General features: G+C 45.4%; 1 protein-coding gene across 1 annotated transcript in view; it reads right to left on the bottom strand.

Annotated features, from left to right (window-relative positions):
• Positions 1–23,261, bottom strand: part of LOC116671474 (dynein heavy chain 9, axonemal-like) — a 122,242-nt gene that overhangs the window by 59,469 nt on the left and 39,512 nt on the right. The window contains 13 exon segments of the mRNA XM_032502789.1: positions 3–164; positions 4,761–5,000; positions 7,965–8,067; positions 8,677–8,842; positions 11,328–11,535; positions 11,954–12,127; positions 12,932–13,106; positions 14,790–14,937; positions 16,184–16,292; positions 17,454–17,581; positions 17,660–17,870; positions 19,797–20,084; positions 21,576–21,714. Of these exon segments, the coding sequence (XP_032358680.1) occupies positions 3–164; positions 4,761–5,000; positions 7,965–8,067; positions 8,677–8,842; positions 11,328–11,535; positions 11,954–12,127; positions 12,932–13,106; positions 14,790–14,937; positions 16,184–16,292; positions 17,454–17,581; positions 17,660–17,870; positions 19,797–20,084; positions 21,576–21,714 (2,251 nt within the window).

Raw genomic sequence — 23,261 nt, 5'->3', positions numbered from 1 at the left:
ACCTCATAGAACTTTTTCACTGTGTCCGCCTGCAGCTTATCAAATGCCTGGAAGTCCTGCTCCTCCAGCAGCTTGTCTCTGTAGACCCGGTTGGACTCGTGCAGATAGATTTTCAGCAGGTCTGGAGGGGCTTTCAGACACTCAGCAGTACAGAAGAGAATGCCCTGGGCGGAGAGGGGAGAGATGAAGGTTTGGAGTTTGATTCCAGAGGCTGATTTGGCCAATATACACACAAGGAGGGAAGCACAGCTCAGTCTCTGTGGGTAAATCAATGGCTATTAAGTGAACTAGATGTTAGCTGGTGTGCAAAGAAACTCAGAAAACAACTATAAATAACACTGCACCTCCCCACCTCCACCCTCTGGTCACATCTCTTATCTTTCTAACTTAACTAAAGGGTGAAAAAATGTGTGTTTAGTGACACAAGACAAGAGCAGGACACCAACCGTCAGTCAATGTAGCACAGAATATTAAATATCATGAAATATAGAAAATTGTATTTGTTTTTGGTGTGCAATATTTGCAAATGAAGTCCTACGGAGACAACGAAGAGAGAGAGTGTGCCAGACACTCTGAATGGTTATGGAGTTATTATACAGAAACCAAAATAATGCTACATTTTAGAAGGATGCATGGTACGACTCAACTCAGTTTTACTCACTTTTGCTATCATTACTTTGATTTCCCACTGGAGTACGTACCCCCTCAGTGGAGGCGGGCTTCTCAGCTGATTGTCATAGCGACAGCGCATGAAACTGCTGTGACATCATCTTCAAGACGACACAAACACAGTGTGTTCTCTCTCTGGATCCTTTCATCAGAAGAACGTCTTACCACTTCCTCAATAGACCACAGCAAGGTTGTAAGACATGGGTCTTAAATCTGGATTGAGTAACTACAATAATAAAACCGTGATGGAAATAAATAAAATTCGTAATGGAATTTTCTAGTGCCTTTCAAGGACCCAGGGGCGCTTTACATGAAGGCAAAACAATAAGCACAGAAACCAAACGAAACCCAACTAATAAATGGATTAGTAGTTACAAAGTTGATGGAAAAAACGGATTTAACTGAGTCTGTAGGCTGTGATGAACAGGGGGGATGGAGGTGTTGTCTGAATATGTCCAGGGACGTGGTATTACAGCTTTCTCCTGGAGAGACTTCCAGATGTTAGACGCTGCCACATTGAAGGCTGGTGTGGCGAGTGGTTGGGGGACCTGTGTCCGTGATAATGCTCATATATGTGATCGGAAATGGTGGTTGAATTAGGCTGGTAGCTGTAGAGGACATAGTCCTAAATGAGGTGATGAAAGAACTTGCAAATATCAGAACTTTTTTTGCCAATGGATTTCCTGAAAGGCTACGGAGCAGATCAGTGAGCTTAGTCTAGGTGGGGGTAATGCGCCTTAACATGTCTGAGAATAAATAGTGTTTTTCTGTTTGTAATTTATACTCTCTCCATCCTTAAAGGTGCCCTGCCACACAAAACCGTTTCTACTTGCATTTGTATGGTCCATGTGTGTGTGTGTGTGTGTGTGTGTGTGTGTGTGTGTGTTGTGTGTGTGTGTGTGTGTGTGTGTGTGTGTGTGTGTGTGTCAGCTCCAGCCACTGAAAAGAAGTAAGAGGAGAAATCAGGCCACTCACTGGTCGCTGGTCAGGCTGACGTCATGTTGCCAGAGCTCATTAATATTCAAGAGCTGGGTAAAGGATGCTGACAGCCAGGCTCTCATTGGCTAGCTGTTAGCCAATCAGAGTCAAGCAGCTCAGCTTGTTGAATATTATACTAGAATGTCTTGAAAAAAGGTACCCACGGTAACCAAGTTACAAAGTCCATGAAGATATTACCACAAAGTCATGAGATACGTGTAAAAAAATCCTAAATGAAAAAAGAGAATGATGACAATGAGCGTGAGTGTTGAGGGGATGCTAGATGATTAATGTGTCTCTAGAGCAGACCTGTGTGATGTGTATGCTTTCCCACAGGGCCGTTCATTCTGCAGTCAGGCACAACTCTGCACTATGTGGGTGCCTCATACAACAGGTGCCGTATAGGATGAGGAAGGGGACCCCTCTGCACGCGGTCACCCAGGAGGCAGAGGCAAGCAGATGTTGTGTGCTCCAATCAACAGAACCATCTCTGGGGGTAAAGCCAGCTCAGTCTGATCTGCCTTCATATTGGAGCTAAATCCACTGTGTAATGGTACAGAGGGGTGGTGTCCCTGTGTGTGTGTGTGTGTGTGTGTGAATATTTGCATGGTTATTCGTACTGAAGATTCAAACTGAGCCAGAATGATTGCTACTCTAAATCTACAAAAGTCAAGATGTTTTCCAGAGTATTTGTGAATGATCTGTGTCTTTCTACTCCATTTCATTGCTTAATGGTGTCAATCATGACATCCCACATTTATTGTGTAGTGTGCTTGAGCAAAACAAAACACCATATGGCAACTCTATATAAGAGTCAACTCGCAGGCTTAGCTGTTCTTCGTACCAATCAAAAAAACAGCACAGCGCTGACAAACTGACAAGGAGAGAGAACTTTGTTTTCCTTCTCTCCAGCTGAGTTTGCGAGACTATCTCACCCTCTCTGTCCTGATCTGTCATTGCTTTGTTCAACGCAGAGGTGAGTGATGAGAGAGTTGTGGGTGTTGGGTCTGTTCGTCTGTGGGGCCGTCTGCAGCAGACGAGCTTCCCTCGGACCTTGACAGATGCTCCGAGCCCCAAACAATGCTTCCCCTGCTAACAAATGCACCCAGCTGACGTGGTGCATGAACACAGCATGGAACATCATACAGGCATATTGTTCAGTCAGTGCAGTCAGAGTCTCTCTGCATCACAGGTCTCATGTACTGTCTTTCTTTTTGTTTCCCTTGTCTCTGTCCTCCTTTTCATTACGTCCATCTTTCTCCTCCCACGCCTTGAGCTTCGAGGAGCTCATTTAGGCTGACATGGGGAAGACGAGCCCTCGGATATGCCTGCTGGTCATGGCAGAGAATGAACATTGGCAAACAGAGATCTTTGACAACGCTCCCAGTCGGATGCCAAACTGTTTGTCTTGCCCTGTAAGTGGAATGTGGCTACTATACTTCAGTTATAGTACGTCCAATTTAACATCCAAAGGGCATAGTGATGGTCCTGTTCATGGAGAAGGTAGAGAGACACAGAGAACCAAGGAGAAAGATGGAGTACTGCAACAAAGTAAGTAAGTGGTAAGAGACAAAGTAGAGAAAGTAATGGAGAGAAAAAGCTTGGCATTAGCTCCATCTTACTATCCAACACAAACCTAGAAGAGAGAATGTTGTCAGCAAATAACAGCAACGATACTCTCTTAAAGATGCAACCTTGAAGGTTGTCTGGAGACGCTCCTTCTGTCACATTTAAAACACCTTTACCAGGTGTGTTGCAAGCTCACACCGAGTCTCTGATCTCAGTTTCCTGGCTCATTAGAGGTGATTATAATGAGACAGTTGTCTTTGGATACTTGTCCAGGTTCCAATCACAAAAAAGTTGCCCAATTATTTCAAACATCTGACACGACAAGCCAGAAAACACTGAGTGACAACTCCTTAGGCCTCATGCTTGAGCTAACCTCACGCTAAGCTACCTGACTAAAGGAAACATTAGCTCAGACTGCTAAGCTACCTGACTACATGAGACATTAGCTCAGACAGCTAAGCTACCTAACTAAAGGAGACATTAGCTCAGACTGCTAAGCTACCTGACTACATGAGACATTAGCTCAGACAGCTAAGCTACCTGACTATATGAGACATTAGTTCAGACAGCTAAGCTACCTAACTAAAGGAGACATTAGCTCAGACTGCTAAGCTACCTGACTACAGGAGACATTAGCTTAGACTGGAGGAGTATGTATAGTTGATGCGGTTTGAGTACGGATCAGTTCTGGTCCTTTTGGTGCGCACCAGAGTTTGATTGCTGCATTCACACCTGCCCAAACAAACCCCACCAGCGGGGCGAATGAACTTTAGTTGGAATCTACCAAACTAAAGGTTGTCGGTGTGAAAAAACCCTCAGACTGCAAATTTGGCACAGCTCTCTTTGCTTTCCACCTACTATGACCAAGTGCTTTTGCATTACACATATACATTTGATCCATCCAGTATTGATTAGTGCAGCTTTAAAAAGGTGAATATGAAATACCACATTGCTACGCCTTTGTGTTATGTACATTATGTTGTAGTATAGTAAAAACTCGGAGCTGCCTTTCTAAACTCCTAGATGGAATTATAAATGTGAAGTTCTTCTAGTTCAGTGGATTAAAGTATTAATTATACAACAGACTGAGTTAAATGAGAGAGCCTGCCCTCCATGAAACCGTGGAGGATTTTGACAGAAATATTGCCCCCAAAGCTTCTCCCCTGACAGCCTATGCACTCTGATATTATATTCATTTAAATACATTAAATCATCACTAACACCCATGGAAGTGCAAATCCATTATATTTTCTGTTACACTTATTTCAGACTTATTTCTAGCTTTCAGACCAAGCTCTTAAATCAATAATAATTTAGATGAGAAATTAGTGACAGAAGCCTGGCTCTTTCCTCGTGGGAAGCAGAGCTTTGTAAATCAAGTCCAAAATATATAACTCCTGGTTGGAAATGGAAAGAGGAATGAAATGAAAAGAAAACTTTTTCAGTGTAACCTCTGACATTTAACTGTGAAAAGATTGGTCGTTCTTCTGAAAGAACGTCTGTGTAGATAATTCCTTCCTGCATGTTTTGGATCTGTGTCTCACCTGGAATATGTTGGAGAGGTCTCGCAGGTTGAAGATGTAGTGGAACTTGACTGCGGTGGGGAGGAAGGTGGAGGATATGCGCTGGTGCAGGGCCAGGGCTACCTGGACCAGGGTGGGGCAGCTCTTGTGCAGGGCGACGCTGAAGGCCCCTCCTCTCAGGTGCTGGGACAGGATCGAGGTGTAGATGGTGCTCAAGGCCTCGGCTCCAGGAAAGGACAGGGCGAAGACAGAGAAGTGGCGCTACGGAGAGACATATACAGCATAAACAAGTTGTTCCAAACAAGGGTCAACCTAACCCCACCTAGCCTATATCAACGACCAGGGCCTGAAATTAACACTGACAACGCGCCAAAAAGCGGGGGAATAATGCAATTGGTGGGTAAAACTGTCAATCTATCTGCTACCTTGGCAGCCAATGAGAGTTGACTGAATCAGAGTTGTTTTTTTGCCATTGTTGTTCTTTCACATTTCAACCAAGTCCGCCATTTGCCTGGATTTGAGCATTACTGGCGGGGGATGGCGGTTGAAACGAGCAACCAACAAAAAGATGTGGATAATTCAAGGAAAAGTAAAAGAAGATGTTTTATTACCAAGTAGACAGTTGGCGACAATGGCGAGGCTGGTGAGGTGCTGCAGTACAGAACTAATGTAGTGCAGGGATGGCTCAGAGGAAGAGGTGGAGGAAGAGGAGTGGGTCGGCGTATGATAACTTTCTCTGACAGGGGAAAGCGTTAAATAAAAACGATAAAAAATATGGTTGATAAGAGTCATTAATTATATTGATTTTGTTAATAACTTGACCGCAGTTAAATTTATATTCTTAACGATGCTTTATGAGGCAAAAAAAGCCTGTGTGGCAGGTGGATTTTAGAATCCACCTGCCACAGCGGCTGGTGGCCAAAAATGTTAACTTCAGTCCCTGTCGACAACGTTTCATTTCCGGGATTGTTCCGTACTGCCAAATGTCCCTCATTTTAGGTCGGATATCCCTCATTTTAGGCCTGATGTCTGTCCCCGTCCTCTGTCTCCGTGTAAGCGCTCTAACCTGCGGCTGAGTTCTGAGGACTATGGTAACCTGGTCCTCAGATCTCTGCAGGGTAAATCCAGACAGCTAGCTAGACTATCTGTCCAATCTGAAGACTATGGTTACCTGGTCCTCAGATCTCTGCAGGGTAAATCCAGACAGCTAGCTAGACTCTCTGTCCAATCTGAGGACTATGGTTACCTGGTCCTCAGATCTCTGCAGGGTAAATCCAGACAGCTAGCTAGACTATCTGTCCAATCTGAGGACTATGGTTACCTGGTCCTCAGGTCTCTGCAGGGTAAATCCAGACAGCTAGCTAGACTATCTGTCCAATCTGAGTTTTCTGTTGATGACTAAAACTACTTCTGAACGTACACATGTTCCACCAAAACAACTTCCTTCCTGAGAGTATTTAGCAGAGACACTGTGGCTCTGTCCGGAGCTTAGCACCACCCAAGAGGATTGTGATTGGTTTACAGCTTTAGTGTGTAACTTTTTATAATAATGAACATCAGTTCCATTCCAGCCATTACCAAATGAGTTGCTCCAAAGCTAATTAAGACTCTCAGCTGCTCACAACTCTCTCTGGACTTCTCAGTGGGACTATGTTGGCGTCCGATGACTTTCCAGCACAGAAACTCCAGTGAAGATAATGACCTCTTCTGAAGAGACCATCATGTTCTTTTATCCTCCGCGTCCTCCTTGGCTACTAGCAACTGTGTGGTGTTGGAGGAAGAGGGTTGCTGGGGTGCGTGGTCACGGAAGGCCAACTGTTTTGTTGTCATTATTAGAATTCCTCATGGGGAGACAGAAACTATGCACTATAGCTTTAAAGAAATGCCAATAAACCAGATCATGTTGTTCTCCCATCCAGAGATGCTGTGTAGACCTTCCTCCGCAGCGCTCTGGAGGAAGGTCTGGTCAAAGCTAGACTAAACCTAACCCAAGACAGTGAGACGTGTTGCTAAGGAGCGAGACATACTGTACAGTATCAACAAGTGGTTCCAAACAAGTGGCACCTATAATAATAATAGAATATGGTGTGTAGTTCTTTTGGACAACATGATTTTTTTAGAATATTTATCTCATAAATGCTAAATGCATTAAAAAAATACATTTTGCATTTGTGATTAAAATAGTAGTAAACGGTTGTAGGCAATGTATTACAGATGGGCGAGGGTTAACGCCAGTCCCACAGAAATCTTGGAGTCAGTAGTCGTGCTCCCGATTAATCGTCAAGCAAATCTAAAGCAAACTTGTAAATTGTCTCTAAAAAGGAATGTGAATGAAGTGGTTTGGAGCGAATAAAGTGGGCTCCACCGTAGTTTGGTCAGACGTTAGGGCCATGAGCTACACATGGCTGTAATCCTCCAGTAAACAGAGGAGAGGAAGTAGAGGTTGCTAACCAGAAAGAAAAAGAGAGGCCTTGGCCATCGAACCATCTACGAGAGAAACATAGAGAGAGGACTACAGGAATTAGTTTGAATAGTTCTTTCATTTTCAGTTAGTGCCGGCCATGTTTCATGCTGTCCGGAGATTATGGAATATCTGGGAAACAGCTGATCAGTCCTGGGAGCTTAATGTTCGCTACGTCACAACTTATGCACCAAGGGTCATACAAATCATCAATAATCAATAATTTTTTAATACTTTCTGCTTACAGAAAAACAGACAAAAGGTCAAACCAAGCACAAAACATGACCCCCCTGGCGAACAAGCAAATTCTATGCCCCCAGCCTGAAGCTGACCGGTGTCATTTCCTGAATACTGTCTCATGACAAAGCATGCTCCTCAGAGCTTCGTTTTATAAAAAAATCCATCAGTTTAAACATCCAATGCAACAATTATATTTAATTAATATAAAAAGATGCATCATCTGTTCCAAGTTTGCTGAAAGCCTGGGCAGTAGTGTACAATATCTATTATAACAATCAAGGATTTGATGTGGAAAGATGTCATGCAATCCAAATCTCTCTTCTCTCTACATCATCAGCTTAAACAAGTGAGCATTTCTATCCAAACTTTTTCAGAAAGGAAAAATAAAAAGCATTCTCTCAGTAAATGATTGTATTATTATTTATGTCCACGTGCAAGAGAAAAGTGCACATAACCTCTTCAGTGTTTTTCATAACTAGTAGTACACAATGTGTATGTGTGTGTGTGTGTGTGTGTGTGTGTACCTGCAGTCGTGGATTGATAGTGAAGCTGCCAGCTGTGGGGTTCATGCAGGACACGTATTGAACGTTGTGTACTTCTTTCAAAAGCAGCTTATTACGGTCGTACCTGGGAGTACACACACACGTACACACACACACACACACACACACACACACACACACAGAAAAAAACATTATTTAACAGTTTTGCATGCACACAAACAGCCGGCTACACACAAACACACACACACACACACACACACACACACATTCCCCGACGTGGACGCCTCAGCTCCCTGCTAAGCTGGCGTGGCTCAGGAGTATCCTACATCCTCTCAATTTCCTACCTGAAATCCCCCCAACATATCTGTAATGGGCTGAGTGTGTCTAATCCAGTCAGCCTGCGTCCGACGCAGTGGAACCATGTTCAGAATGGCCTCACTGTGTAGCACATGGATACTGAGGCAGTCTGAATACTAAAGCCATTTTCACTACAATGATACGGCTATTCCACCAATCAGCTGCTGGCACTCTGTTATCGGAATCATCTTTTTCCACGTTCAGTTTACATTGAGAAATTGGCTGAATAAAGCAATTAAAGTGACAACATCATGTGGTATTTCTGGAAATCATTTTGAAAGACAGTCTATCCATAATGCCATCCTGTTTAAACACCACAGGCATGTACTCATGTTTGCTCATACATGTGGATAGCTGCATGTAAATGAGAGCCTACCAGTGGTTGTAGTCCATGTGTTGGCGAATGAGTGTGTGAGGTTGCACCGTTCCATATGCATCCACCTCCGGCATATTCATGTCGTCTATGAAGTAGATTAGTCTTCTGCTGCCTGGAGGCCCATAGTTGCGCCCTGCTTTCTTCTCTAGGGGCTTTTCCAACACAGCTGTGTAGTAGAGGAACACAGGAGCAGAGAGTGAGCAGACCACCAATTTTGGAAAACAGTGATCTGGTTAATTGATATTGCTTTAAACCAATCACAATCGTCTTGGCCAGTACTAAGCTCCGGACAGAGCCACGGTGCCTCTGCTAAATAGTCTCAGGAAGGAAGTTGTTTTGGTGGAACATGTGTACGTTCAGAAGTATTTAGTCGTCAACAGAAAACTCAGATGGACAGATAGTCTAGCTACTGTCGGATTACCCTCAGAGACTGAGGACCAGTAACCATAGTCCTCAGATTGGACAGATAGTCTAGCTAGCTGTCTGGATTTACCCTGCAGAGATCTGAGGACCAGTAACCATAGTCCTCAGATTGGACAGATAGTCTCGCTAGCTGTCTGGATTTACCCTGCAGAGAACTGAGGACCAGGTAACCATAGTCCTCAGATTGGACAGATAGTCTAGCTAGCTGTCTAGATTTACCCTGCAGAGACCTGAGGACCAGGTAATCATAGTCCTCAGACTGGACAGATAGTCTAGCTAGCTGTCTGGATACACCCTGCAGAGACCTGAGGACCAGGTAACCATTGTCCTCAGAAATCAGCCGCAGGTCAGAGCGCCAACACAGAGACAGAGGAGGGGGACGGAGGTTAGAACACAAACACAGAGACACGACGGGGCTGGAGAACCCCAACACAAAGACAGAGGACGGGGATGGAAGTTGGAACACCAACACAGAGACAGAGGATGGGGACGGAGGTTAGAACGCCAACACATAGAGACAGAGGACGGGGACGGAGGTTAGAATGCCATCACAGAGACAGAGGACGGGGACGGAGGTTGGAACACCAACACAGAGACAGAGGACGGGGACAGACGTTAGAACACAAACACAGAGACAAAGGACTGGGACGGAGGTTAGAACGCCAACACAGAGACAGAGGATGGGGACGGAGGGTAGAACACAAACACAGAGACAAGACGGGGCTGGAAAACCCCAACACAAAGACAGAGGACGGGGACGGAAGTTAGAACACCAACACAGAGACAGAAGACGAGGACGGAGGTTAGAACGCCAACACAGAGACAGAAGACGAGGACGGAGGTTAGAACGCCAACACAGAGACAGAGGACGGGGACGGAAGTTAGAACGCCAACACAGAGACAGAGGACGGGGACAGACATCCAGGCAAAGGTGATGGACATCCGGTGGAATTTCTGGCGACACTTCACACTTCTCAGCCTCCCTGGTAAAGTCTACTCCAAGGTGCTGGAAAGGAGGGTTCGGCCGATAGTCGAACCTCGGATTGAAGGGAGTATGCCCAACCAGTCTACATGTGTTTTGTGGATTGGAATAAGGCGTATAACCGGGTCCCCCGGGAGAAATTGTGGGAGGTGCTGCGGGAATATGGGGTGAGGGGGTCCCTTCTCAGGGCCATCCAATCTCTGTATGACCAAAGCGTTCCAGGTGAGGGTTGGCCTCCGCCAGGGCTGCGCTTTGTCGCCTATCCTGTTTGTAATATTTATGGACAGGATATCGAGGCGTAGTCAGGACGGGGAGGGGTTGCAGTTCGGTGGGCTTAGGATCTCATCGCTGCTTTTTGCGGATGATGTGGTCCTGATGGCATCATCTGTGACCTTCAGCCCTCACTGGATCGGTTCGCAGCCGAGTGTGAAGCGGCTGGGATGAGGATCAGCACCTCTAAATCTGAGGCCATGGTTCTAAGCAGGAAACCGATGGAGTGCTTTCTCCGGGTAGGGATTGAGTCCTTACCCCAAGTGAAGGAGTTTAAGTACCTTGGGGTCTTGTTCGCGAGTGAGGGGACCATGGAGCGTGAGATTGGTCGGAGAATCGGAGCAGCCGGTGTGGTATTACATTCTGTTTATCGCACCGTTGTGACAAAAAGAGAGCTAAGCCAGAAGGCAAAGCTCTCGATCTACCGGGCAATTTTCGTTCCTACCCTCACCTATGGTCATGAAGGATGGGTCATGACCGAAAGAACGAGATCCAGGGTACAAGCAGCCGAAATGGGTTTCCTCAGGAGGGGGGCTGGCGTCTCCCTTAGAGATAGGGTGAGAAGCTCAGTCATCCGAGAGGAGCTCGGAGTAGAGCCTCTGCTCCTTTGCGTTGAAAGGAGCCAGTTGAGGTGGTTCGGGCATCTGGTAAGGATGCCTCCTGGGGGCCTCCCTAGGGAGGTGTTCCAGGCATGTCTAGCTGGGAGGAGGCCTTGGGGAAGACCCAGGACTAGGTGGAGGGATTGTATCTCCAACCTGGCCTGGGAACACCTCGGGATCCCCCAGTCGGAGCTGGTTGATGTGGCTCGGGAAAGGGAAGTTTGGGGTCCCCTACTGGAGCTGCTGCCCCCGAGACCCGATACTGGATAAGCGGATGAAGATAGATGGATGGATGGAGTACATACGCCAAGAAGACACACGTCTACACACAGCTGCCAACCAATCAGAATCAAAGATTTCCCACGCCCGGTTCTTACCTTGGAGCATAGCGGATGTGGTGTAATAGTTAAAGGGGACATTTTTGATCATGTATTTCTCTGCATCCAACGATCCCAGTTTGTCCCCGACCAGAACAGACTTCCCTGTCCCAGCGTTCCCGACCAGCATGACGGGCCGGCGGCGCTCCAGGAGGCGGTCCACGAAGTACCGGACTCGAATGGTCTCTGTAGTGTGGACTAGACACGCCTGCACACGGGAAGCAAACATACATTCAGCACGTGCACAACCCCCGTTCGGAGATTAATAGACTAACTACAGGGTTTGCAACTGCAACTCATGATTATTTTGATTATCAAATTATCTGTAGAATATTTGTTCAATGTACAGCTTTGTCTACATGTGGAAATGCCCTCCCCACTCTCAGATCTGACAGGGACTTGATGGCATAAGGTTTTAGTCTTTGAGGAACACATCTGGGTCTAATGCTCCAGCTCACATGATGGGGGAAGGGGGGGGGGGGGGTGACAATAGTGATTACCACAGTTTTAAACTATTAATTGGTTATTCAAATTGTATGTTATGTAATTTAAGAATAAATCCAATAGATGAAATCTGTGTCATTCCACAAGAACCCTGCAGACCACTCTAAGACAAGCTGCTGTACCTGAAGAGGTGTGTCTGCGTCCATCTCAAACCTGGGCACCATCTTGGACCAGGGTTCAAACTTCTTGCTCTCGGGGTCGATGTAGTAATCGAACACGGTGCCCTGGGACGGGAACTTGATGCTTTTGAACTCGGCCACCCACCACTTGCTGAACTCCACTCTGTAGTCGACCAGCTACACTCACGCAGAGACACAGAGGGTAGGCGAACAGTCAATACTCTAAAATGACTTCCTTTCTGCTTTCCCTGGCCCGTACAGTAGCTATGGATCTGAGCGTTTGATTTACAGACCAGAGGAAGAATAAATGGCAACAACAGAGAGATACAGCCACCGCAGCTGAAGGGTAGAAAATGAGAGATGGCAGGCCTATCTATCCATCTGTCGGATTCAGACAGTGAAGTAGCCTCATCACTCCTTGCCTTTCTCCAAGCCCCCCCCCCATGGTACCTGTCTCCTCTATTCACTACCAACTCTCCAGTCAATAAAACCACTTAGCATTTAAATGCATCTGTGATGGGAAAATAAAGTGGAGTACATTTGTACCAAGGGGAAAGCATTTTCATCCCATAACTTAGATGGACACGCTTACTGTACAGCACTAACTGGATTGCTTAGCAACTGCTGGCCACGGCTCTCCTGCTGATTTAAATTCAGCCAGCCTGGCTGCTGATGAGCAGGAATGGAGTCCACTTCATTTTCAGATGGAGATCTCTGCCTTTTTCAAAACCTGCCATTTCTTCAACTGAAAATAACTTTCAAATGACTTTTTCATAAATAGAGACACAAAGTTGAGTTGCATAAGAGCATCAGGGCTTGAATAATACAAAGGAATACCCATAATGCAACTGAAAAAATCTCTTTCAGTAAAGAGTTGGGAGGAGAGAGAGAAAAAAACATTTAGCAGTTGTGTCCTATTCTTTTCCCTCTTTATGCAACCACTTAGTAAGCGTCTCACATGGCCAGAGGCCCACGCAGTACCTGGTCCTGGAACATGGCTCCCCCGAAGGCCCAGACCACAGCAAAGACGAAGTAGAGCTCATAAAGTTCCTTGGCACAGTCTGGCGGGGTGTTTTCGGGAGTCAGCACACACTCCAGCAAATGGCACAGCATCTGGACCATGCTCTGCTCAGGGATAGGGATGATCTTCTTAAACCTGAGCAAAGACAGACATTACATCACTGGCCTCAAGCATTATTACACAACGGGTGTTGTTGGCAAGTCTATAGGCTCTGTGGCATTATGGGACAGAGAGCTTCTCTGGACCCTGAATACAGTTAGGACAAAATAATCCTCCTCTGCTTCCGTTTTTTGTTGTCTGCCGTTGTGATGGAGGTGTTGGAGGAGGCAAGTGCTCCTGTACAATAGAATGCAGGATGGGATCCAGTTCTGCTGAGTCACTCACTGTTTGCCTCAGTCCAACATGTTATGTCACATGGCAGCCTCCTGCGTCAACCAGACACGACAGGGACCACACACTGAAAAAAAGATGGACGGAGCTTCTGCGTCTGGGACGTTCTGAGCGTGTCGAGAAATCCTGGAAGTTTCAAGTCTGTGACGCGCCTACCGAGTGACTGGCTTATGAGATGAATCTATACAGTTTTATTACACCCCCCAATATACACAAGCACATGCACGGCCCTCTGCCTGGTTAAACCACCGCCACCTTCCCGTTTTAGAATAGCCTACTAAAATTGCCCTTCCTGCTATTATATTATGACCTAAAGGACTTATTTACACACATTTGATTGCCTTGATAGTTTATTACACAGTCATCTTAATTATATCATACCAGAAAATACACACTATATTGATATGAATGTATTTAATGTATGTAATGTATGTGTGAAAATTGAAAAATCTTTACTGGCGCAAAATTCAGTCAAAAACTGTCTCTGTATTACAGATCACAAGATCATCTGTAAGAATACATATATATTTTGATCTTCCTGTTTTATAATACATCAAGAGGTTTCATCTCGTCATCACTACTGAGAAGTGAAGCCAAAGCTGAAGCTCCTTAAAGCTGCATTCTCTCTAACCTCCAGCAGGGGGAGACTCCTTAAAGCTGCATTCTCTCTAACCTCCAGCAGGGGGAGACTCCTTAAAGCTGCATTCTCTCTAACCTCCAGCAGGGGGAGACTCCTTAAAGCTGCGTTCTCTCTAACCTCCAGCAGGGGGAGACTCCTTAAAGCTGCATTATCTCTAACCTCCAGCAGTCAGAAAAGAAAAGCTGCGTTCTCTCTAACCTCCAGCAGGGGGAGACTCCTTAAAGCTGCATTCTCTCTAACCTCCAGCAGGGGGAGACTCCTTAAAGCTGCATTCTCTCCAACCTCCAGCAGGGGGAGACTCCTTAAAGCTGCATTATCTCTAACCTCCAGCAGGGGGAGACATCTTAAAGCTGCATTCTCTCTAACCTCCAGCAGGGGGAGACTCCTTAAAGCTGCATTATCTCTAACCTCCAGCAGGGGGAGACATCTTAAAGCTGCATTCTCTCTAACCTCCAGCAGGGGGAGACTCCTTAAAGCTGCATTCTGTCCAACCTCCAGCAGGGGGAGACTCCTTAAAGCTGCGTTCTCTCTAACCTCCAGCAGGGGGAGACTCCTTAAGCTGCATTCTCTCTAACCTCCAGCAGGGGGAGACATCTTAAAGCTGCATTCTCTCTAACCTCCAGCAGGGGGAGACTCCTTTAAGCTGCGCTCTCTCCATTGGCTCCTGTTTCTATAGAAGTCTATGAGAAAATGAGTCAACTTCTCTTTTGATTTATTACCTCAGTGAACATTTTTAATTGCTAGCTTCAAGTCTTCTTCAATACAGCATGATGTTCATTTTGTGTTACCTTGATCTGATTCCATCCAGGCAAGAGGGGAGGTACTTGTCAAACAGTATGGTCAGATTGGCCTTCTCTGATTGGACCTCCCTCTTGTCAATCCAGCTGGAGACCGGCGGGTTCCAGCCGAGGTCTGCTGGGTTTATGTACAGGATGCCTGGAAGGGAAAGAGGGAACACATTTAGTGATTACAATGACTGAGGGTCCCAGGGGCAAACACGTGTTGCCCCTTTGACCCCCCCCTTCCAATGCCAAGTTCATTGCAGAAAGCAGCCTATACATGGCTCCTCCATGATTTGCCCAGACACCTTGAAAGCAGACAATACTCCAATACTTGTGTGAACAAACTAGAAGTGAACAGATGAATGATTATTAGCTGAGAAGATGCCCACTTTTCCCGGTTGCTATCCATCCAATACATTTGAAAATAAATCCAAAATACAAGCGCATTGTCTTTAAAGCTTTAGTGTGTAACTTTTTAGACTTAGACTTAGACTTAGACTTAGACTTCTCTTTATTGATCCTTTGGGATGACTCCCGCAGGAAATTGAAAGTTCCAGCAGCAGTTTTTAGCAAGAACAAAGAAATAAAAAATAGATAAAAGACAGTATAAAGACACAAAATCAACAAAATACCAATAAAAATTATAACAACTATAAGAACATTTGTCAAATAAACAAGAAAGACCAAATTATTATTACAAGTGTCAGTGTTTAGTCCTGCTGTGTAAAAATGATTTAATAAATTGACCGGTGTGAATTTAGTCCAGGGGCATGTATGTATGTATGTGTGTATGTGTAGGAGTATGGAATATGTATGTATTATGATATGTCATGTGGGAAAGTATGTATGTTATGTACTATGATATGTATTGTCTTGCTGCCCTATTCCTGCTCCCCCCTAGTGAGGAGTTGTATAGTGGATGGCATGAGGCAAAGGAGTCCTTGAGTCTGTGGCCGGACTTGGGAGGAGCGAGCCTTCCACTGAACCGGTCCTCTGGGTGCTGATTGAACGTCATAGGCAGGGGTTGTTGTTTGATATTAAAGCCAGTTCATTCAACGCATTACCAAACGATGCTAATTAAGACTCTCAGCTCCTCACAACCTCTCTGGACTCTCGTGGTACTGTGTTCAGGAGATCGGGGCGTCAGGTGACTTTCCGGGCCAGAAACTCTAGAGAAGATGATGACCTCATCTGAAGAGACCATCATGTTCTTTTAATCCTCTGTGTCCTCCTTGGCAACTAGCAACTGTGTGGAGGAGGTGCAGAGATTCTGAAAACTTGTATCAGGTGGACGCGCCGTCAATGTTGTCATTACATAGAATTCCTCATGGGGAGACAGAAAAGACGCACTCTAGCTTTAGGAGCCCATGTAGAGACAAAGAAAGGAAAGCGAGGAGTACCTGCTCTAGATACTGTAGCGGGGGTGGCAGTGCGCAGGTGGCTGATCTCAAACACCAGCCTCATGGTAGGGTTCAGAGGGATCCGCTCATTACTGGCCAGAGTCAGCACCTAACAGGGAGACACAGGGCATGGAGACACCCAGCATTACAGCACATACCAGCTCAGTTTCCATCCACACGTTTGTATCTGAATTAAGTATAATCAAATAAAAAATGCCTCATGGAAACAGTAAAATTCAATGGAATTTCAACTCAAAGGAAATCCATTGGGTCTCATCTTATTTTAGATCTATCAATATGCAGCATTTAATCTACCTTATTTATTTGATTAGGACTATGAACATTTCTGGAATACCCTGGATTCGAACCAAGAACCTTCTTGCTCTGAGGCCGAAGTGCTAACCACTTAACCAGCGTGCTGCCCAAAACACTGATGGAAACCTTATTTGCTGAATAAATAATGAATTGACTAAGTTTTAGGTCATTTTATGGTTGCAACCCGCCACAATACGCAGAAGAAGAAGAAGTTGTAGTTAATGTCCCTCAGTATTTCCTGTCTGTCTGCACACATCGGGGGGGCAACAAAGACAGATGGAAGTGGACGGTAGAGGAAACGAGAGACTTTCTGGATTTAATTGATCAGGAACTCGTGAAAGAAATGGGCGACAAAGGTTAGGACAAGCCGTGGGACGTCATGGGAGACAATGGAAGACGCTCAGACAGAGAGACATGACTCAAAAAAGAGTCTCGCAGCGGTGCCGGGGGGACAATAAAAGACAAGTTTTAATCTGCATCGTCATATCGATGTGTTGATAGCATCCTTGTTTTCTTATTAAAGCTTGATATGTCGCTGGCACATAAGCTCTATTACAACTTGTCCCATATTGATCATTTGTTGGTAGACGGCGCGATCCATTTTGAAGAACTTTGTTCCCAAATGTTTGTTGAATGTTGTGATTCAGTGAAAATGTATGGAAACACCTTAAAATGTCTCCAACCAATCCGATATCCCAGTCTGACCCTAAAAAAAAAGCGTGTAATGTCATCACCACAGGTTTTTATTGGCTGTAAAGCCGTTGGATGGAAACACACTTTCACCAGATTTATTTACCCAACATCCGATAATTCGATTCACAAGTGGGTGGAAACTTAGCTACTGTCACTGTCTGTCAGATTCACGCACGCACACACACACGCACACGCACACACACACACACACACACACACACACACACACACACACACACACACACACACAACTCCCTTGCACCTTGTTATCATCCATGACCGTGTTGAGTGACTCAATCCACATGGGGTCGATGTCTCCATCCAGAACGATCCACTTGGGTCCACTGTGACTGACGTTGGCCAGTTCCCTCATGATGTTGGAGAACAGGCCTATGGGAAGAAGAGTTCACATGTTGGATATTTAACTCAGGTCAGTAAACACGTTGCACTCATAAACACTGGACTCACCATCTTTCCACTCTCTGGTAGCTGGGTTGATGATGCCAAAGAGCTCGTCATTGGTCACAGCCTTTGGGTTAAGGTCCGCCCACACAGGTCTGCGCTTCATGTTCTGATAGGTCCTCTGGAGTGACCTCATCACCTGACTCTTTCCGGTGCCTGCGTTCCCGATCACAAACACAGAGTGACGAACAGCCAGCAGCTCCTCCAGCTGCACCACCTAACAATAACACACACACACCACACACACACATTTTAGAATTCTGCATTTGTCTTATATGTTTTGATTTGTTTTTTACTAAAATTTAATTAAGGGAGAGGACATTGATGGGCTTTTCACAGTGCGTAGTGCATGGCAGACTTTGATGAGGACTACACTGTTCCAGTCAAAAACTGCATTATTATTATAAATTATAAAAAAAGACATCAAGGCCATCCTGAATGCATAGAAGAGGGATTGTTTGGGTGATATGGAGGAGGTGAGGACATGACAAGAACAGTCCTCTTGAAGACCCCCTCCCCCCCACCCTCCCTGTAACCTCTGCAGTGTTCTTCACAGCTGACCAAGTAAGAAGACAGCTGATGAGAGTCCACTGACAAGGGTAGGCCCTGATAGGGTGAGCCCCAGGGTGACCCCCAGCTATGGGGTGCGTCTGCGCTGCTTCCCAGATGTGGCGCGACCACCGCGAGCAACTGCAGCCATTCAAGTCAGTGCTTGCTATTCCACCAGCCGCGTGCCTGGAGAGGCTCTCTGCTCCGCTGAAGATATGCACCAAGTCTTTTTTCACGCAAGGGGCGTTCAGACAGCCGGACAGGAAGTGAGACAGGATCCCAAGATACGTACCTTTCTGGACAATGTCTCGCACTCTCTCCTGGACACAAAAATCCAAAAACAGCAGTACATTCCTCCAAGATGAACCACAGGAAGTCCTTCCTGCCTGTGGCCATCAAATGGAGAATTATTTATAATCATTTCTAGTATTTATATCTTCAACTGTGCAATATTAAATGTGTGCAATACCTCATGTTCACACTGCAATAAATATTAAATTAATTAAACTGTGCAATACTCCACTTTTACAAGACCATTGTATTTCATCAAATAAACTGAGGTGCCGGCCTCTAACCAACATGTTCAGAGTATAAAGAGCTCGCTCTACCTTCACACAGCTTCTCTGCATCTCTACACTTCCTGTAGTTCTCATTCAGGTATGAGAGGTGATGAACAGAGTGAGTAACAGACGGGGCAAACCTGGACAAAGAGAGATTTCCACTCAAACCTCAATCAATGCCATCGACCGCCCCCCCGCGGCTCCTACTCACCATCCATTCAGCTCAAAGGGCCCGGCTGATTACCGCTTTGATGTGGGGAGGGCTAATGCTAGCACAGGCTAACGCCAAAGGTATGCAGTCTCTTTCAGACACACCCTCCCTCCCCCCCTCGTTGTCTGGAATCAAAAGGTTGGCCGCACAAACAAAGACAGTAAAAGTTCAGGCTCTGGGGGTGGGTGCTTGTTATTGACCACCCCGCCATTCTCACTCTCTCGCTCGCTGTGTTTCTCCTCCTCTTTGTTTATTTCCGTGGCTGTCTCTCACAATATCAGGGTTAAGTGGCATGGTGCAGCGCCAGCCTCATTGATGGAGTGTTATTATGTGCTTCCTGTGTCTATTTGACCTGAGGCAGTTTGCACTTATTTCCCCTGGTCCTGCGTTCATCTGTCTCTGACATATAACGCCTTCTATAGTGTGTGTGGTGTGTGTGTGTCTGTGTTTGTGTGTAATGACCAGAATTAGGTCAGCAGCTTGGGCACCTGAACTCTCATCGCAGCTAACCGTTGGCTTTCTGCAATATTTGCCCAATTCATCCCTATCCTGCAGACATGTCTGACACTAATGTGTATTTCCCAGCAGAACATTATGATGTGAGGTAAATAGCTTTTGGAAAGAACTACGATAAATCTAAATGAGATTGCTACAACTGTAATATCTGTCTAAATTGTTAAAGACAAATCCCCCATCGCAGACAACCTGTGATTGCGTTTGCCTCCATCCTTGGCAACATTTTGAGTTGTAATCAAAACAGAATCCGATAAACTGCAGCAGGCGAGCACGTCGGGAGGCTATCCAGGAATCTGGTTTAACTTACCTTGAGGAGAAAATTGTCCTCGGCCTGCAACTTCAGGTCCAAAATGGACTCCTTCACGTGCTTCTCAAAGTCCAGGTCTCGTTTCCTGGGGACGTCCAGGGCAGGGAACAGGTCACCTATCAACCCCATGAACACGGGCATGTCATCTGTCACGATCTTGGGGATGTTGAAGTCTCTCAGAGCTCGCATCAGCACCTGGTCCTCCGCTCGGCCGGGGTCTCCTCTCTTCAGAGAGCCGGCCACCACCAGCACGGACTTGATGGCTCGGAGGCCCCAGTCATAGTGGTCCTTCAGTGGGCAACACACAGCACAGCTCAACACTTATCCTCTACTGCCTTTACAATGTTAGCAGTGTTATTGTGAGCATATTAGCATTGCTCAAAGAGCTGCTAGCGTAGTCATGCACACACACACACACACAACACACACACACACACACACACACACACACACACACACACACACACACACAGAGCCATTAAGTGTGTGGCAACAAATTATTAGAGCCTTATTTCAGCTCCCTGCTGATTTTGAGACTGAGATTCTTAGCATGCTCTGGTGTCTACAGCATAGTCGTTCTGCACAGGTAAAGCAGGAGAACTTATGCAATATTTAATCCATAATTATCAACCACTTGTTTAATTCAAGAAAGTAGTTCTCTGAATCTGCTCTTTCCATTGATCTGCAGGCTCAGCCCTTTTGAATATTGCTTAGAGAAGCAGTCTGTTCATTATCATTGGATTTCATTACTACTAAGTTGCTAATGTTGGAAAACCTGCAATGAAACTCTGGCAAACAACTTTAGAGTAGCCCAAAAAGTGTTATTAAGGTGATATTTAAAAAATGTCCGAAGAACTAGAGCTTCATTAAACCGCCATAAAAAGGAAGCAGTGTGCTATGACACGTAAATGGGCCTGTGGTCACGGGAAATTCATCCAGAACTGAGGGCTCATAAAATGACTTACCTAAGTTGAGGAGCTCTGCTGTAACAATTAGTCAGACCTGCGAGTGATTTTATTGCTTTTTAAATCATTTAAATAATGGTATGACATGTAAAACAGGACCGGACTAGAAGAGGATGAAAGAACATTTCAGATGGAATCACATCAGCTTCTTATTCATATGCGTCAGACTTCATTCAGACCCTTCAGTTAGAAAGGAGCGATGCCTCGAGCTCGGAGTCCTTAAAATAGACCAGAAGCGGCAGGTGAGCTGTTTCTGCATTTATTTAAACCAATCCCAATTATCGTGGGCGGGGCTAAGCTCTGGACGGAGCCCCGGTGCCTCTGCTAAATAGTCTCAGGAAGGAAGTTGTTTTGGTGGAACATGTGTACGTTCAGAAGTAGTTTTAGTCGTCAACAGAAAACTCAGATTGGACAGATAGTCTAGCTAGCTGTCTGGATTTACCCTGCAGAGATCTGAGGACCAGGTAACCATAGTCCTCAGATTGGACAGATAGTCTAGCTAGCTGTCTGGATTTACCCTGCAGAGATCTGAGGACCAGGTAACCATAGTCCTCAGATTGGACAGATAGTCTAGCTAGCTGTCTGGATTTACCCTGCAGAGACCTGAGGACCAGGTAACCATAGTCCTCAGAAATCAGCTGCAGGTTAGAGCGCTAACACGGAGACCGAGGACAAGGACGGACGTCTGGCGGCACCTCCAGTGGCACCGGAACAATCCCGTAAATGACACGTTGTCGATATGGACCAGGGTAGAAATGGATCTGGCTTTTTCTAACCATATCACATGTGCAAGATGAAAGAAAGCAGCTAATACCTGTTTGGACAACAGCTCTTTACACAGTGTGTAGAGGGTGATAAACTTCCTGGCCAGGACGCGGGCGTCCAGGAAGCCCTCGGCCACCAGCATGATTTCACAGATCAGCTCGAAGTCTGGCACCACCATGGCACACGGTCTGAGGAAAAAACAGGATCTCAGAAGTTGGGCAAAATCATAACACCTGCAGTTCACTCAACTGTTGTGTCCATGTGGACGGATTGTGAGATAGCACACACAGCACACAGGAAGCTCTGATCAGGTCCCAGGCCATCCCAGTTCAACACTGCAGCGCTTTATTCCCACGATGGGTCCAGCTATCTCCCCTTTTCATAGAGCCGCTACTCACCTAACATCCCTCTCTCTCTCTCTCTCTCTCTCTCTCTCTCTCTCTCTCTCTCTCTCTCTCTCTCTCTCTCACACACACTGGCCTGTATGCATTTATCTTGTGGTCTTGTGTCAGATGGAACTGATATACATATTGTATAAAATGCAGTATAAAATGTTGTGTATAAAAACCTGTACAGTGTAGGTAAGGAAAGAAAAGAAGAAACGATGCTAGACTAATAGCTGTGGATGTTTCCAGAGGGCCGAGAATGTCGTGCTCCTCTTCTGTCCATCCAGCTGACGTTCCAAGAGTTAAGAATAATATGAAGACCAGCTGAGGGAGAGTTGTATCGGAGTTCCTGCCTACAGCACAGGATGTCCAGCAGAGGTCCTGCTCCTAACTCAATGACCACGTCTAGGTCCACAGGAAACACGACCGATTGAAAACGCCTAACAAACACTATCATGTTCCATCTTCTGAAAATCCCTCTGGAGTCCATTTCTCAATCTACTGATCGTGTTGGGGGGTACCAGGGGGTTGGGACCTGTCCATATCACTTCCAGGTTTTAGTAACAACATACAGTAAGTGCAACTCTATTGTTTTTCTGTTATTATAATCTGTCCCATGACTAGTTGATGGCCTAAACCTTGGTTGATGGTTTAATCCCCCCCGAAGGCGTCTTTAGCGCGGCTGGAAGGGCAATCGAAGAGAAGACGAGATTAAACCCTTTTTGCATGGCGCGAGTGCTTTCTAAGATGCATTCGGTTCTACTGGACGAGCAGCGGTGTGGTCTGGTTTACTGGGCTGTAACTCAACCCGTATTAGAAGACCATTAGCAGAAGTCAAAGTTCTGTCACAAACTTATGTTGCTACTTATCACTGAACATTTTTAGAGAGATATGGAAAGTCTGGAGCTTCCTATACAGCGTATACCTGCCTATTACGTACACTGCTTATAACTGGCTGTATTGTTTTTAATTTTGGGGCTTATGGCATGCAATGTTGTGTTTTGAAGCCTTTCTTTTTATGAATACTAGCCGTAAGGTATGACAGTGTACACCTTGTATTATATATTTATTATTTAGGCTATAATTATTTGTTTAAATGTCGCTTTGTTTTTTGGCCCATTGTGAGCAGCCTCATTCAAAAATGTCTTTTGACTGCTAATAAACATTTTAACTAACATTTTGATGAGCCTACAGTGTTTTATATTCATCTTTCTTACTAAGTGTTGATTTAAGATGCTAAATTGATAAAACACAAAAACTGCTCACTGTCAGCTGCTGTCGTCACTTTAAAAAACTAAAAATTGTTTCATACATATTTCTAAATTAATTTAATAAAAAACCAAAAAGCA

The sequence above is a fragment of the Etheostoma spectabile genome, chromosome 21 (assembly GCF_008692095.1).
Source record: "Etheostoma spectabile isolate EspeVRDwgs_2016 chromosome 21, UIUC_Espe_1.0, whole genome shotgun sequence".
NCBI lineage: Eukaryota > Metazoa > Chordata > Actinopteri > Perciformes > Percidae > Etheostoma > Etheostoma spectabile.
This window is presented reverse-complemented; position numbering and strand designations above follow the sequence as displayed.